This window comes from Lactuca saligna, chromosome 5 (genome assembly GCF_052625555.1).
Source record: "Lactuca saligna cultivar CGN05327 chromosome 5, ASM5262555v1, whole genome shotgun sequence".
Classification (NCBI taxonomy): Eukaryota; Viridiplantae; Streptophyta; class Magnoliopsida; order Asterales; family Asteraceae; genus Lactuca; species Lactuca saligna.
In genome coordinates this window covers 47,855,525-47,872,941 of record NC_136421.1, presented here as the reverse complement: position 1 = coordinate 47,872,941, position 17,417 = coordinate 47,855,525, and the positions used below count along the sequence as shown (strand labels likewise).

The following is a 17,417-nucleotide window of genomic DNA, read 5'->3' as shown; positions in this document are numbered from 1 at the left end:
CTGCAACTCCAACAAGGTCTCGCACCTCTATGTAGATACAAACTGCCTAATATCCCTCTTGAGCATACTCAGATATCGGGACATCTGAGCCTGCTCCGAAGCAATCTCCGGGCAAAACATCGCCCTCTTAGTAAACATTCTGGTGATCTCCATCATCGACTCTGAATCCTGCTTCAGTTCCATGAACTCCTGATCCAACCTTTCTCTCTTTACCCGTGGAACATAACGAGTGTTGAACATCTCCCGGAACTGATCCCATGGAACCGCAGCCCGCTGCGCATCCGAATATGACCCCGTGGTCAATCTCCACCAATCCTTTGCCCCGAGCCTCAACAGTTTCAGGGCACACCTCACCCTCTGATCAACAGGGAATGAGCATGTGAAGAAACATCCCTCCATGTCGGAAAACCATCTCATAGCAACGAATGGATCCTGAACAAAGAATGGTCACGACATGATTTGGGTAGTCATTGATCGATTCACTAAGAGTGCGCATTTCATAGCAGCCAAGGAGAAATGGTCTATGGAAAAGCTTGCGAATTCTTACGTAAAGGAAATTGTGAGGCTTCACGGTGTTCCGTTAACAATTGTGTCGGATCGTGATAGTCGTTTCACCTCGCGATTTTGGAAAAGTCTACAAGAAGAATTGGGTACCAAGTTGTGTTTAAGTACAGCTTACCATCCGCAGACCGATGGTCAGAGCGAACGAACGATACAAACACTTGAAGATATGCTGAGAGCATGTACCTTGGAATTCCTAGGTAATTGGGATGAACATTTACCTTTGGTAGAATTTTCCTATAATAATAGTTTTCACTCGAGCATAAAGATGGCACCTTATCAAGCCTTGTATGGACAGAAGTGTCGTACGCCGTTTTGTTGGCTTGAGGCTGGGGAAAAGCAGTTTATGGGACCGGAGATGGTTCATCAGACTGCTGAAAAGTTGAAAATAATTAGGGAAAGAATGTTAGCAGCTCAAGATCGTCAAAAGAGTTATGCTGACAAAAAGCGAAGACCGATGAATTTTGAAGTTGGGGATTCGGTTTTGCTTAAAGTCTCGCCGTGGAAGGGACTTATAAGATTTGGTAAAAGGGGAAAGTTGAGTCCAAGGTTTATTGGACCGTTTAAAGTTCTTCAGAGGATTGGGAACCAAGCTTACAAGCTCGAACTACCAGAAGAACTAAATGGAATTCATAACACTTTCCATGTGTGTTATTTGAGGAAGTTCACGGGAGAAGTTCCTGACATAATTCCACTTTCAGAGTTGAGGATTGATGAGAACAAAAGGTTGATTGAAGAACCAGAGGCAATTGTTGACCGAAAGACTAAGAAATTGCGACGTAAGATGATGGAGTTAGTGCTTGTCCGATGGAAACACACGAATGGGCCAAATCTCACCTGGGAGACGGAGAGTGACATGAGGAGTCGCTATCCGCATTTGTTTGTTGATGTGTGATTCTGGGGACGGAATCATTCTAAGGTGGAGAGAATTGTAACGCCCGTGTTTCTGGGCTTGCCATTTTTAGCAATGTAATAGTCTAGGTTAACCTTTGTAACTCAACTTGAAATAATAAGAATGTATTATTTGTGAATTATGTGAATTATGTGATTTATGTGTTTATTTTCTTGATTTTTATAATTTAATGAATTAAGAATGAAATAAGCGTCAAAATTAAAGTGTGAGATACGCCCGATATCTTTGCATAAAGTTGTAGTGGTCGAAACAAGGATTTCGGAGATATAAGGAATGCCAAAATCCGAGTTATAACGAAGAAGTTATGACCTGTCGAAGTTTCGAGACAGAACCGGCACGACGCCGAGTGACGTAAAATATGAATTTAAGATAGAGCGATATTTAGCCTTAGCGATCTAAACAAAAGTCGTAGATTTCGTTAAACTGAGAGCGTGCATAAAAGGAACGCCCAAATCTGACTTCGTATAAGGAAGTTATGATTTTCTGAAGTTTCGATGTGGCAGTATGCAGCCCGAATACTCGATTTGAGATCGAGCGGTTTTTAGCTGAAACAATCTAAATGAGAATCGAAGATCTTGTTGTTAGTAGCGAAGCAATGAAAAGTTAGGCGAGAATGGACGTCAGACGAAGAAGTTATAAATTTATAACGAAGTTTTTCTGTCCCGGCCTTCTAAAAATAAATAATAAAAATAAAAGTCAAAATTAGCCGACGGAGTCTAAATGAAAGTTGTAGAGTACGGTCTGACCTTCGCGTGGATATAAAGAACGTCGAAAACGGAGCTCGTATGCGAAAGTTACGCAATTTAGAAGTTTGACAAGTCAATTACGCCCCGCGTAATTTGAGTACGCCCCGCGTACTCAGTCGGATGCAACTTGTCTGACCAATACTCGAGTGCCACCAGTCGACGCACGCAGTGACGTCAAATTACGCCCCGCGTAACCCGAGTACGCCCCGCGTAATTTGAGTACGCCCCGCGTAATCCCAGACCCAGCAGCCTATAAATAGAACTCGAATTCAGCCATTTTCTCTTGTTCAAACTCTTCTTTCTCTCTAAGCTTTGCCTCGTTTTGCGTGCCGTTTATACCCCGAAGCCCCGGTAATATTCTCGAGCCCCGAAGCAAGATCCGAAGCCCCGAGAATCCCGAAGAGCGTTATTCCCGAGTCGAAACGCTGCCCGCGAGGAGCCCGGTTTTGTGAAGATCTTCCAGATCTACGGAGAAACACCTCTTCTGCAAGCCGTAGTGCTGCCCGATCATCTTCTGATCAGGTGAGTGTGTAGTTACTTTCATTCCAACACAATATTATGAAGTATTTCCTATAAAATACGTGTTATGTGTATATATTTGGTTGTTATACGTGTGAGTGTATATTCACTCTCTTCTATCTTATAGATCTGAAGTATTCTCTATGAAATACGTGTTATGTGTGTATGCCTCATCTGTTATGTGAAAAATGTTTTGATTGAGCATGCTATACAGGTTTTGAAACTACGTATAAAAATGTATATTTTATCTACTAATATGTTGGGTAGAATATGGGTAGATAGTTGGTGTGTAATAAACAGATGAGAGGCCTCGATGTTGTTTTGATCCAGTCATCTAGCGGAATTTAGATGACGACCACAGACTTTTCTAGATAGTCCAGTGGAACGCTAGCAGGCTCATAACCTGTAGGTGTTAATGAACTTGGGTGTTCATTCGCTGTATTCCATCCCCCCATGGTTGCCTTATTTGACTTATATTGCTGAGGAACCCCCGAAGCATGTGTAGTCGCCCCGATGAAATATTCTTAGACTAGGTCCCTTGTGTTAGTTATTTTAGGGACATAAAGTGAGAATAACGGGAATGGGTAACTGGGTTATTGTTGGTTGATAATAATTAATTTAATTATTTATTGTGGGTTGAAAACCCTATATGCTCACCAGGCTCCCAAGCCTGACCCACTCAGTTGATTTATTTTACAGGAAGTGGCGCAAGAGCTTAAGATGGGCGAACATCAAGTTGTTTTGTTTACAAGTCTGTACATGTATATATTTGTTGAAAGACTTGTAATGCTATCGTTTATGCTTTATGATCTGTATCGGAACATGACATCCCGACTTTTGATTATGAAATGAAATCACATTTCTTTATGAAATGTTTTGATAAATATCTATTTTATCATGTTTTGTTTTTGGGAACAAATTCCGCATCTCTTTTAAAATTAAAAGGATTTACTCTGAAAAATTATTTTAAAAAGCATAAATGAAATCGGCCTTTTCGGGCCGAGATTTTGGGGATGTCACAGTTGGTATCAGAGCATTAGTTTAAGCGAACTAGGAATTTGTAGAATTTCTAGACTTAAACTTAGAATGCTAAGTGGAATTTTGAGATGTGTCTGTTATGTTTTAAGACACAAGCACTAGTTTATTTTAGGAAAGTTGCCTAAAATGCTTTATGTGCTAAATGTTATATGTTGCCATATATGATATTATTTGTTCGGATCTATGGTCTGTTGCCGACCGGATCTAGAAACCTTATGTGTGTAGGATTCTAAGCGTACGTCTACGATATTAGAACTAGCATGTAAACGTTTCGGAGTGATAAGGATGATTTGAATATCTATCGTGAATAAGGATCTAATTTCACCTTATTCGGTGTGTAGATCAAAAATGGTGAGAACAAGAAGTGGAGTTGGAAATGCTGATTAAAATAGGAATCAACCACCAGTGATTGAACAAAGACCTGTTGTAGCAGCAGCACCTGAGCCAATAACCATGGCTGGTGTGCAATTGATGATTCAGACGATGTTGGATCGTCAGATGGAGGAAACTAGACGGTTGCTTCAACAAAATCGTGAAGAACTGTCGATTCGTGTGGAAGAGCCTGAATTAAATGAAGGGCACTCGGAAGGTGGAAACTTCAGTGGATCAGTCGGTCAAGCCAACCCACCGATAGTTAGGCAAGATGACCGCGATGGAAGGAATGATGGAATGGGATGCAAGTACAAGGACTTTTTGACTTGCAAACCATCAACCTTCAATGGAAAGGAGGATCCGATTGGGGTTATGGATTGGATCTCTGAAATGGAGCTAGCCTTCATGACGTGTGGCTGTAGAGGTAAGTTGCAAACCATCTATGCTGTGCGTCAATTCCGAGGTGGAGCCGTTCGTTGGTGGAACACTCTAGGGAAGACTTTGAGCCCTAATGAGCCACTGCAATTGTCATGGGCAGAGTTCTTGGTGCAGTTTAAGCGCAAGTTCTGCTCGGCTCAAAATCTGTTGGAGTTGGAGAACAAGTTCCTGACATTGACTAAGGGCAGTATGTCAGTTGATGAATACACCAATAACTTCACCGATAAGATGGAGTTTGCCTTGCGTATCGTTCCAGACGAGCTGACGAAGGTGGACCGGTATGCGAAGGGACTCCCATGGGAGTATGAGGTGCCAGTACGTCAGGCACATACTTTAGAGGCAGCTATCTGGGCTGCCAAGTCTGTTGAGAACATGATAAAGGGGAGAACCACCAACAAGGTTGAGGTTGGTGAGAAGAGGAAGTTTGAGGGAACATCTGGTTCCGGCAAGAAAAGCAAATTTTCGAAATCTGATTCGAAAAGGTTTGGTGGGGGTAAAGGAGGGGAAGCGAAGTGGTGTGAAAAGTGTAAGAAAAAGCACTTCGGGAAATGTAGCGAGGATGTAACTTGCTACAAGTGTGGAAAGGTTGGACATTTTGCCAATGAATGTCCGAACAACAAAAGGATGTGTTTTGGTTGTAATGAAGAGGGGCATATTTTGAAAGACTGTCCGAAGAAGAAGGAGGCAGCTAAGCCCAACATTCCACCAAAGCCGAAGGCGAGAGCATTCCAGATGACACTAGAAGCTGCTAAGGATGAAGCTGATGTCGCTTCAGGTACCTTTCTCGTTAACAATTTGCCTGCCCAAATTTTATTTGATTCTGGAGCCAACTACTCCTTTATATCGCATGAATTTGGTAGAAAACTAGCTTTGCCTGTTGATAGACTAGATAATGCTTTATTAGTCGAAGTTGCTAGTGGCAAGTTTGTACCTGTTAGCCATCGTATGAAAAACATCTTAATCGACTTGAATGGGAATAAGTTCCACGAGGAATTATTGCCTATCGAACTTAATGGTTTCGACATCGTGTTGGGAATGGATTGGCTCAGCGCCAATGATGCCGAAATTTTATGCAAAAAGAAGATAGTTAAAGTAAACCCGCCTGGAAATGAATCGTTTATGGTGTATGGGGACAAGCGCCGAGTGAATTCTGGAATCATTTCCCTAATGAAAGCCAGAAAGTGTTTGACCAAGGGATGTACATCATATTTAGCATTCGTGATTGATGCTAAGAAGGAAAAGAAGGTGATGCAGAGTATTCCTGTGGTGTGTGATTATCCGGAAGTATTTCCCGAAGATCTTCCTGGATTACCACCTGATAGACAAGTAGAGTTCAGAATAGACTTGCTACCAGGAACCACGCCAATAGCAAAAGCACCTTATCGATTAGCACCAACGGAGATGAAGGAGCTGATGATGCAACTTCAAGAGTTGTTGGACAAAGGTTTCATTAGACCTAGTTCATCGCCCTGGGGAGCTCCGGTGTTATTCGTGAAGAAGAAAGATGGAAGTATGAGAATGTGCATTGATTACAGAGAGCTGAACAAGGCAACAATAAAGAATAGATATCCGTTGCCAAGGATTGATGACCTATTTGATCAATTGCAAGGTTTGAGCTATTTCTCGAAGATCGATCTTAGGTCAGGATATCATCAGCTGAAAGTAAGAGAGCAGGATATAGAGAAGACTGCGTTCAGAACTAGATATGGACACTACGAGTTCTTGGTTATGTCGTTTGGACTAACCAATGCTCCGGCAGCATTCATGGATTTAATGAATAGGGTTTGTAATCCGTTCCTTGATAAATCCGTGATAGTGTTCATCGACGACATTTTGATTTACTCAAAAAGCCAGGAGGAGCATGGCAGACACTTGCGAGAAGTGTTAGAAGTTTTGAAGAAGGAGAAGCTGTATGCTAAGTTCTCCAAATGTGATTTTTGGATTCGTGAAGTCCAATTCTTGGGTCACGTGGTCAACCAGGAAGGGATAATGGTTGATCCAGCAAAGATTGAAGCTGTAATGAAATGGGAACAACCGAAAAGTCCCACGGAGATCCGAAGCTTTTTAGGATTAGCCGGATATTACCGAAGGTTTATCCAAGGCTTTTCTTCGATTGCTACTCCATTGACAGCTTTGACCCACAAAGGAGCTGCTTATGCTTGGAGTGAGAAGCATAAAGAAGCATTCGAGAAGCTAAAGAAGAAACTATGCGAGGCACCGATACTTTCTCTACCCGATGGAGTTGAAGACTTCGCTGTTTATAGCGATGCGTCTGGGGTTGGATTGGGTTGTGTTTTAACCCAAAGAGAAAAGGTGATAGCATATGCGTCTCGACAACTGAAAGAGCATGAAAAGAACTACCCGACTCATGATTTGGAGTTGGCAGTAGTAGTTTTCGCTCTGAAGATATGGAGGCATTACCTCTATGGCACTAAGTGCAAACTTTTCACTGATCATAAGAGTCTCCAATATCTCTTTAATCAGAAGGAATTGAATATGAGGCAACGACGCTGGCTGGAATTACTCAAGGACTACGACTGCGAGATACTTTACCACCCCGGTAAGGCTAATATTGTTGCTGATGCTCTCAGTCGGAAAGTCAATCTTGAAAGGAAAAGGCCAAGAGCGTTGAGAATTGAAGTTGTCTCGACCATTGTGGAAAGTATAAAGAAAGCTCAAGAGGAAGCTTCTGAGAAAAATGACCGAAAGGAGGAACGTTTGGGTAAAACGTTGGTGTTTGGTACAAACGGTCATGGACTGAAGGTATTCCAAGATCGTATTTGGGTACCTAAGTCAGGAGGAATTAGAGATCTTCTGATGGAAGAAGCTCACAAGACCATGTATTCGATTCATCCCGGTAGCACTAAAATGTATAGGGACCTGAAACCCTACTACTGGTGGCCGACGATGAAGCTTGATGTTGCAAAGTATGTGGCCGAGTGTGTGACTTGTGCGAGAGTCAAGACACAACATCAGAAACCGTACGGGAGTTTAGAACCTTTACCTGTGCCTATGGGTAAGTGGGAAGACATTGCCATGGATTTTGTCACTAAACTGCCCAGAACAAAGAATGGTCACGACATGATTTGGGTGGTCATTGATCGATTCACTAAGAGTGCGCATTTCATAGCAGCCAAGGAGAAATGGTCTATGGAAAAGCTTGCGAATTCTTACGTAAAGGAAATTGTGAGGCTTCACGGTGTTCCGTTAACAATTGTGTCGGATCGTGATAGTCGTTTCACCTCGCGATTTTGGAAAAGTCTACAAGAAGAATTGGGTACCAAGTTGTGTTTAAGTACAGCTTACCATCCGCAGACCGATGGTCAGAGCGAACGAACGATACAAACACTTGAAGATATGCTGAGAGCATGTACCTTGGAATTCCTAGGTAATTGGGATGAACATTTACCTTTGGTAGAATTTTCCTATAATAATAGTTTTCACTCAAGCATAAAGATGGCACCTTATCAAGCCTTGTATGGACAGAAGTGTCGTACGCCGTTTTGTTGGCTTGAGGCTAGGGAAAAGCAGTTTATGGGACCGGAGATGGTTCATCAGACTGCTGAAAAGTTGAAAATAATTAGGGAAAGAATGTTAGCAGCTCAAGATCGTCAAAAGAGTTATGCTGACAAAAAGCGAAGACCGATGAATTTTGAAGTTGGGGATTCGGTTTTGCTTAAAGTCTCGCCGTGGAAGGGACTTATAAGATTTGGTAAAAGGGGAAAGTTGAGTCCAAGGTTTATTGGACCGTTTAAAGTTCTTCAGAGGATTGGGAACCAAGCTTACAAGCTCGAACTACCAGAAGAACTAAATGGAATTCATAACACTTTCCATGTGTGTTATTTGAGGAAGTTCACGGGAGAAGTTCCTGACATAATTCCACTTTCAGAGTTGAGGATTGATGAGAACAAAAGGTTGATTGAAGAACCAGAGGCAATTGTTGACCGAAAGACTAAGAAATTGCGACGTAAGATGATGGAGTTAGTGCTTGTCCGATGGAAACACACGAATGGGCCAAATCTCACCTGGGAGACGGAGAGTGACATGAGGAGTCGCTATCCGCATTTGTTTGTTGATGTGTGATTCTGGGGACGGAATCATTCTAAGGTGGAGAGAATTGTAACGCCCGTGTTTCTGGGCTTGCCATTTTTAGCAATGTAATAGTCTAGGTTAACCTTTGTAACTCAACTTGAAATAATAAGAATGTATTATTTGTGAATTATGTGAATTATGTGATTTATGTGTTTATTTTCTTGATTTTTATAATTTAATGAATTAAGAATGAAATAAGCGTCAAAATTAAAGTGTGAGATACGCCCGATATCTTTGCATAAAGTTGTAGTGGTCGAAACAAGGATTTCGGAGATATAAGGAATGCCAAAATCCGAGTTATAACGAAGAAGTTATGACCTGTCGAAGTTTCGAGACAGAACCGGCACGACGCCGAGTGACGTAAAATATGAATTTAAGATAGAGCGATATTTAGCCTTAGCGATCTAAACAAAAGTCGTAGATTTCGTTAAACTGAGAGCGTGCATAAAAGGAACGCCCAAATCTGACTTCGTATAAGGAAGTTATGATTTTCTGAAGTTTCGATGTGGCAGTATGCAGCCCGAATACTCGATTTGAGATCGAGCGGTTTTTAGCTGAAACAATCTAAATGAGAATCGAAGATCTTGTTGTTAGTAGCGAAGCAATGAAAAGTTAGGCGAGAATGGACGTCAGACGAAGAAGTTATAAATTTATAACGAAGTTTTTCTGTCCCGGCCTTCTAAAAATAAATAATAAAAATAAAAGTCAAAATTAGCCGACGGAGTCTAAATGAAAGTTGTAGAGTACGGTCTGACCTTCGCGTGGATATAAAGAACGTCGAAAACGGAGCTCGTATGCGAAAGTTACGCAATTTAGAAGTTTGACAAGTCAATTACGCCCCGCGTAATTTGAGTACGCCCCGCGTACTCAGTCGGATGCAACTTGTCTGACCAATACTCGAGTGCCACCAGTCGACGCACGCAGTGACGTCAAATTACGCCCCGCGTAACCCGAGTACGCCCCGCGTAATTTGAGTACGCCCCGCGTAATCCCAGACCCAGCAGCCTATAAATAGAACTCGAATTCAGCCATTTTCTCTTGTTCAAACTCTTCTTTCTCTCTAAGCTTTGCCTCGTTTTGCGTGCCGTTTATACCCCGAAGCCCCGGTAATATTCTCGAGCCCCGAAGCAAGATCCGAAGCCCCGAGAATCCCGAAGAGCGTTATTCCCGAGTCGAAACGCTGCCCGCGAGGAGCCCGGTTTTGTGAAGATCTTCCAGATCTACGGAGAAACACCTCTTCTGCAAGCCGTAGTGCTGCCCGATCATCTTCTGATCAGGTGAGTGTGTAGTTACTTTCATTCCAACACAATATTATGAAGTATTTCCTATAAAATACGTGTTATGTGTATATATTTGGTTGTTATACGTGTGAGTGTATATTCACTCTCTTCTATCTTATAGATCTGAAGTATTCTCTATGAAATACGTGTTATGTGTGTATGCCTCATCTGTTATGTGAAAAATGTTTTGATTGAGCATGCTATACAGGTTTTGAAACTACGTATAAAAATGTATATTTTATCTACTAATATGTTGGGTAGAATATGGGTAGATAGTTGGTGTGTAATAAACAGATGAGAGGCCTCGATGTTGTTTTGATCCAGTCATCTAGCGGAATTTAGATGACGACCACAGACTTTTCTAGATAGTCCAGTGGAACGCTAGCAGGCTCATAACCTGTAGGTGTTAATGAACTTGGGTGTTCATTCGCTGTATTCCATCCCCCCATGGTTGCCTTATTTGACTTATATTGCTGAGGAACCCCCGAAGCATGTGTAGTCGCCCCGATGAAATATTCTTAGACTAGGTCCCTTGTGTTAGTTATTTTAGGGACATAAAGTGAGAATAACGGGAATGGGTAACTGGGTTATTGTTGGTTGATAATAATTAATTTAATTATTTATTGTGGGTTGAAAACCCTATATGCTCACCAGGCTCCCAAGCCTGACCCACTCAGTTGATTTATTTTACAGGAAGTGGCGCAAGAGCTTAAGATGGGCGAACATCAAGTTGTTTTGTTTACAAGTCTGTACATGTATATATTTGTTGAAAGACTTGTAATGCTATCGTTTATGCTTTATGATCTGTATCGGAACATGACATCCCGACTTTTGATTATGAAATGAAATCACATTTCTTTATGAAATGTTTTGATAAATATCTATTTTATCATGTTTTGTTTTTGGGAACAAATTCCGCATCTCTTTTAAAATTAAAAGGATTTACTCTGAAAAATTATTTTAAAAAGCATAAATGAAATCGGCCTTTTCGGGCCGAGATTTTGGGGATGTCAAACTTGCTGTGCAGGGTTGTCACACGGAACAAACGCCGAGTTGAACAAACGCCGAGTTGGGGATGTCAAACTTGCTTCTGCTAACTTTTAGCACTGTTTAGAGTCCGTGTGGACATTTTGAGCCAAATGCACCAAAGGAATGAGTGAAAGGGAATGCCAATTGAACTTCTAATCCATCAATCCAGGTCTTAAACCCTCAAAAGAGGAGTTCACGGCCAAGACACTTGAGTTTACGGCCGTAAAATCACGGTGGTCGTAAACCCCTAGTGTGTGTGTGTATATATATATATATATATATATATATATATGACACTTAGTCATTTTTCATTCATTCTTCACCTTCCTAGTTAGAGAAATCGGATTCTCGGTCAAGGATCTTCAAGATTTTACTTCCAATCATCACAAATGTAAGTAAATCCTTCCATCTATGTGTTGTTACATCACTTCTTCTTGATTCATCCTTGAATCCATCCACAAATTCCTTCTTTTGAACTTAGATCTTCAAGATCATCAAGAACACCAAGAACACCAAAGTGTTTTGGGCCGAAAACACCCTTATTTGCCTTCACAACGTGAGTACACTACCCTTAACTTGTTCTTTTCTAGAATCACTTGTTAAACATCTAGAAAACTTCATGAAATCATGATCAAGAGGGTGTTAACGACCAAGGCAATCTCCTTTGGCCGTAAACCCTAATATGTGGTGCAATGTTGCCATAACTTCTTCCTAAGCCTTGGAACCAAGTCTAGAACACTCCCAATGCACTTGTAGGATCTTAAACATCAAAATGGTACACCTGGACATGAGTTTACGACCATAAACTCATTAGGGCCACAAACCCTAGGCCGTAAATTCCAAGTTACACCCCTACAACCCTTAGATGCAACCCATTGTGCTTATAACACTTGAATCAAAGTGTTTTCCATGTTTTAGGGTGTTTATACTTGCTTAATTAGCTGTTTAATCACTAGTTAGATACATATATGTGTCATTATGTGCTAATTAGGATTCGTGTGTGTGCTCAAGTCTTCACTTGACACCTAACATCCTATACCACTCGTTCATCCAATCCACTAACTACAGGTGAGTTCATACCCCTTAATCAACCTTTTAAATTATTTTAAATGCTTTTATGAAGGGGGGGGGGGGATTCTATGGAGGAAAAGGAGATGAAGATTTGAAATGGTCTCCAGTCAACTATATTTTATGCAAAAAATTAGGCAACTCCAATTTGAATGAACTTTTAAATTTCAAACGATTTGTCGAAAAGAAGTGCTTTAGATTTCGAATGCACCAGATACTAGAGAAGATATATTTTAGGAGTACAAGTTGGGTCAAAATTGATGAAAATACTAATTCAATCCCTAAAAATAATGAAATACTAATTTAAATGTGTTTTTAATACTTGTATCCCTAACATTATCATTTGTAAGATATATATTATAATAATAGGTGTGAGACCCATGTATTGCATGAGTTTAATTAAAATAAAAATATGAAATTTTAACAATTTGAAAAGTTTGAATTTATAAGAAAAATGAAAAAAAAATTGAATTATTAAAATTATTGAAACTTTAATTATTGAATACATTACATATATAAACACTTTCTAATAAATACTTTACATATATATTACATTACACATTAAATGTGGAATTTTAATTTAATAAAATGAAAAATACAATAAAAAGACAAGTGGAAAATACAAAATTTAAAATTTTTAGAAAATGCTAAATGTCCAAATAAAGGAGAAGATAACACGTGACAAAAAACCATTCATTTATTATAGTAGATTATTATATTAATAGTTGGTTGTAGTTTAAGCTTAAAGATTTGAACGTTTTAAAAAAATATTATTATTCTATTGATTCTATTTATAAAAATATTAAGATTTCTTTTACGGCAGTATAGATATAAGCTACAAATACATATAATATGCAATGGGCTATAAAAACAATTAGTATTTTGAAATTTTGATTTGTTTTTTTACTGAATTCTAACAAAAAGTAAAAAGAACATAATCTTTGTGGTTATGTGTATGCGCTTATCTACCATAAACATGTATTAATGCTTGTGTTTAAACTCTAGCGAGTGAATGATTGAGTGTGTGTAGGGCAAACTATGTGAGCAATTCTTTTCGCAAGTTTAGATTGTTTCGTCAATCACATGGCTATGTGTATGTGTTTCAGTGTTTGTGTTTACTAGTTTGTTTGTTTTTTTTTTTTTTTTTTACAAGTGGTTTTTCTGGTGAAGATGTGTGGCAACATAGAAGGGGTTGGTGGGCGGTGAGGTGGCATGAAGGTGGGGTAGCGGTGGTGAAACCATGTGGCGATGAGTGGGGTAGTTATGTGGGACCCGATTATATATTATATTATTAACAAACTAAAATATATACAAAAAATTGAGATTAGTGTTTTGAAGTTTTAACTTTTATGAGACCAAATCTGCAAAGAAAAGCTTCTTTAAACGAAATATATACACAATTTAAAAGATATTTGGACCTAACCACAGAAAATAACAAACCAAATAGACCATTTTTGTAATTTTGTCATTCTCTTATTATCCTTATAAATAAATACAAAAATGAACCCCCAGATATACGCAAATAGCCGAAATATACACTAAACAAAGGGATCACCCAACATGTAACCATAACCTTAATCATGATTTCAATCTCTATCCTCTGCTTCCTTCAACTGAAGCCAGCGAATCAGATTCCCAAGCACTATCTCCACGTCATCACTCTTCTTCATCAACTCCCCTGCAATCTCAGCAGGCGTCACTTCAACCTTCTTCAACAGCCCTTCAATCTCTCCAAACAATTCCATCTTTTCCTCCTCTTTAACCTGCAAATAAGTAGACGCAAGCACCTTGAACCCACCATAACTACAGTACGACATCTCCACCTCCACATCCATCCGACCTGGCCTCAACAATGCCGCATCCAATCGCTCCTTGTGATTCGTCGTGAACACGATGATCCGCTCATCCCCACAACTCGACCACAATCCATCCACAAAATTCAGCAGCCCTGATAAACTTATCTAATACCCAAATGAAAACGAACCCATAAGATCGAATCGATCGTGTAAAAGAGTAAAAGGTTCGATTATTCGATATAACAATGTATCATGTACCTTATCGTCTTCCTCGTTTGAATTTGAAGCATCGTTCTCTGTTTCTCGACTCTGTAATCCTACACCGCAGGCATCAATGTCCTCGATCACAATGATAGATCGATTCTTTGTGCCAACCAGCATTTTCCTTAGATCGGAATTGCCTCGCACCTCCTTTAAATCCAAATCATAGACGTCGAACTTGAGATAGTTGGCCATGGCTGCAATTAAGCTTGATTTTCCAGTTCCAGGTGGTCCGTAAAACAAATACCCTCGTTTCCAAGCCCTCCCCACCCTTCTGTAATACTCTTTCCTCCTTACGAACATATCAAGATCCTCCATAAGCTCTACCTTCTTGTCTAGATCCATAGCCATGGATTCGAATGTCGCCGGGTGGTTCAGAACCACCGGGCTCCAGTAATCGGTTCCGCTGTAATAATCCACCGTATGCAGCTTCACTGCTTTATTCGCATCCTTGATCTCCGTAGCTTTTTTCAATACATAAGGCAGGTAATCCTTCAACACTGTTTCCTTATGCTTCTTGTGAAAATCTAATTCAAAGAATTTAAGTTCAGACCGAGAATTCGAGTTGTGATCGACCTCGATTACTTCGGTTTGCAAAACCCAGGTGCATTTGACGTTTTGGAAGACATCGATTATGGGTTGGTTGCGATCGACTGTGACTGTGAGTTCGTCGTCTTTTTCAGCTTTATTGGCTTTGATTCGGTGTGTGGAGGGAGATAACTTGGTGCCCAAATAAATGTTGGCAGCTTCGAAGAGTTGGTTGGGGGTGAGGCCATCGGATTCTTCGATGACGACGGTGAGTTGGGTGGAGAAGCGTTTGAAGAGGGATTTGATGTGCTCGGTTGGAATGAGATCGGAAGCGATGGTTCTGAAGAGGAGGGCAGAGGCAGTGAAGGATGCGGCGGCTGTTAAGAAAGATTTGGGTGGTGGGAGGGAATCGTATGAAAACATGGCTCCGGTGGGGAGGAGCTCGGGACTCTGCAACTTCGAAATAGAAATGGTAGAGAATTTGGGTTTTTAAATGTGAAAACTTGGGCTTCCTACATTAAAGACATTAATTAATAAATTTGTCAAAATAATTTTTTTTTTTTTTTTTTTTTTTTTTAACAGCAATAAATTTGTCAAGTAAATACTGTTTTACCCTATGTTTGCTTTTATATTTATTAATGTGTGAATTTACGAGCAATTTTTTATTTTTGCTATTTTTATATGGGATATCATGTTTTAGGTTATCATCAAATAAATTTTAAGAAATTTAAGTCTATAATTTTTTTTTTTTTATGTTGGGCCCTTAAATAATTTTTTTTTCATACATTGTATTCATACAAGGAAAACGTATTTATATATAACAATATATTTAATTAAACATTTATATTTTTTAAATGATATTTCTTTGTATATGTTTTTTTGTCTATTTGTATGCTTTAAAACATAAAAATATATTTAAAGAAGTATAAATACGTATTATTATGTATTTAGAAGTATAGATATATTTTAAAAGAATAAATACGTATTTGAGTAAATTACTGAAATTATTCTTATGATTTGATCAAAATTACATGTTTGGCCGTTAATTTTTTTTTTTGCACTTGAATTGTTTTTATGGTTTGATTTTGTTGCGTTTTTTATTCCTATGATTTTGTCAAAATTACACGTTTAGTCCTTAATTTTATGTATGTAAGAGATGAAAAATGCAATAAAATCAAACCACGAGAACGATTTGAGTGCAAAAAAAAATTAAGAACCAAACGTGCAATTTTGACCAAACCATAAGGACGATTTCACTAAATTACTTACGTATTTTAACATTTTTTTATAAATATTAATTTATACCTATACTTCCAAATACATAAACATACATATTTATGGTTCTACAGAATATAAATAATTATATTTCTAAAATCATATTTTTATATTTTAAATCGTAGAGATAGACAAAACAATTCTTGTATATAAAGAAGTACCACTTAAAAAGAATGTAAATACAATGTTTAATTAAAAATATCATACAACAATATATTTTTTCTGTCTAACTACGTTTAAAATATATATATATATATATATATATATATATATATATATATATATATATATATATATATATATATATATATATATATATATATATATATATATACACACGATAAAACCTAAAAAGATTATAACATTAATAATATTTTGCTTAATTTTGTTTCATTGTAAAAAATATAAAATTCAAACATGAATGAATATAAAAACAAACTTAGGATAAAACTGTGTTTTTTTTACAAACTTAAGGACTTTTATGTAAAAAGCCCTAAAAAGTTTATCTTCTCCTATAAGCTTTATGTATTTAACTTCTCCAATAAGCTCAATTGTTAAAGTTCTTAATAAGGTGAAGAAAACGTGTTATCGCTACAGTCTAGAAGGGAATCATGATTCATGACGACTTGGAGAGGGTTTTTACTTATTCGTGAGAGAAGGCATCTCGAATTCTATTTAGAGGAGACCTAGTCAAAGTTTGTTTAGTCACGCAATAAATATTAATTTTATAATAAAAGTAAGTATAATATTACTTTGTTTTCTTTTGTTATTTTTATAATTAATTTAAATTCTTTGTGATTTTTGTATCATAACTTTAAGACAAAATTCTAAAAGTGGTGGTTGTTATTTTATATAGTCAAGATCTAAACCTTAAAAAACTTATAGATCTATAAGTTCTTATGCCTTATTATGAAATTGGTTCCTATCCAAAATGAAAAATACTATTATACTCTTATAATAATTAATTTTGATTTTCTTTCTATTATTTTTATTTCTTAAGTATTAATAAATATTTTACGGCAATCAAACCCACAACCATGGCTAACTGTTCTATCTTTCCTATCGTCTTCTTCATTCAACTCTTACTCACTTTCACACACTGCTGAAAATTTTAAAAAATAAAAAATAAAAAAAATACACACTCAGGTTGTAATAATATAGATAAACTTTCATTAATTTGTAATATACAAGTATGGCATATCTTATGGAAGGAGAAAGAGAGCTTCTGGTTCTATGGTTGTACCATGGGGGACTTGGTTCGGTCAAGGTCAAGTGGTGCGTCGTGGGAAATAATTTGAAGATGTGATGCCGAAGGCTTCGAGGACGAAGCCTAATTTAAGTGGGGGAGAATTGTAACATCCCGGAATCGCAAGAGTAGAGTTGAAGGGCTAAAAGTGTAAGTTTTAGAGGATGACTCGGCGAGTCCATGGATGACTCGGCGAGTCAGGTCGCGGTCATGGTCGCGTGTCAAGTGGCCTACTCGGCGAGTCCCTGGGATGGA

The 17,417-nt window shown here is 38.4% G+C and overlaps 1 protein-coding gene across 1 annotated transcript; it reads right to left on the bottom strand.

Moving 5' to 3' along the window:
- Positions 1-13,507: 13,507 nt before the first annotated feature.
- On the bottom strand, positions 13,508-15,110 carry LOC144998827 (protein HYPER-SENSITIVITY-RELATED 4-like). Its single transcript, XM_078958563.1, has 2 exons — positions 14,111-15,110; positions 13,508-14,017 (listed from the first exon to the last, which is right to left on the bottom strand). The coding sequence occupies exons 1-2, from the start codon at positions 15,062-15,064 to the stop codon at positions 13,643-13,645; spliced, it is 1,329 nt and encodes a 442-aa protein (XP_078814689.1). The 5' UTR covers positions 15,065-15,110; the 3' UTR covers positions 13,508-13,642.
- Positions 15,111-17,417: the final 2,307 nt, after the last annotated feature.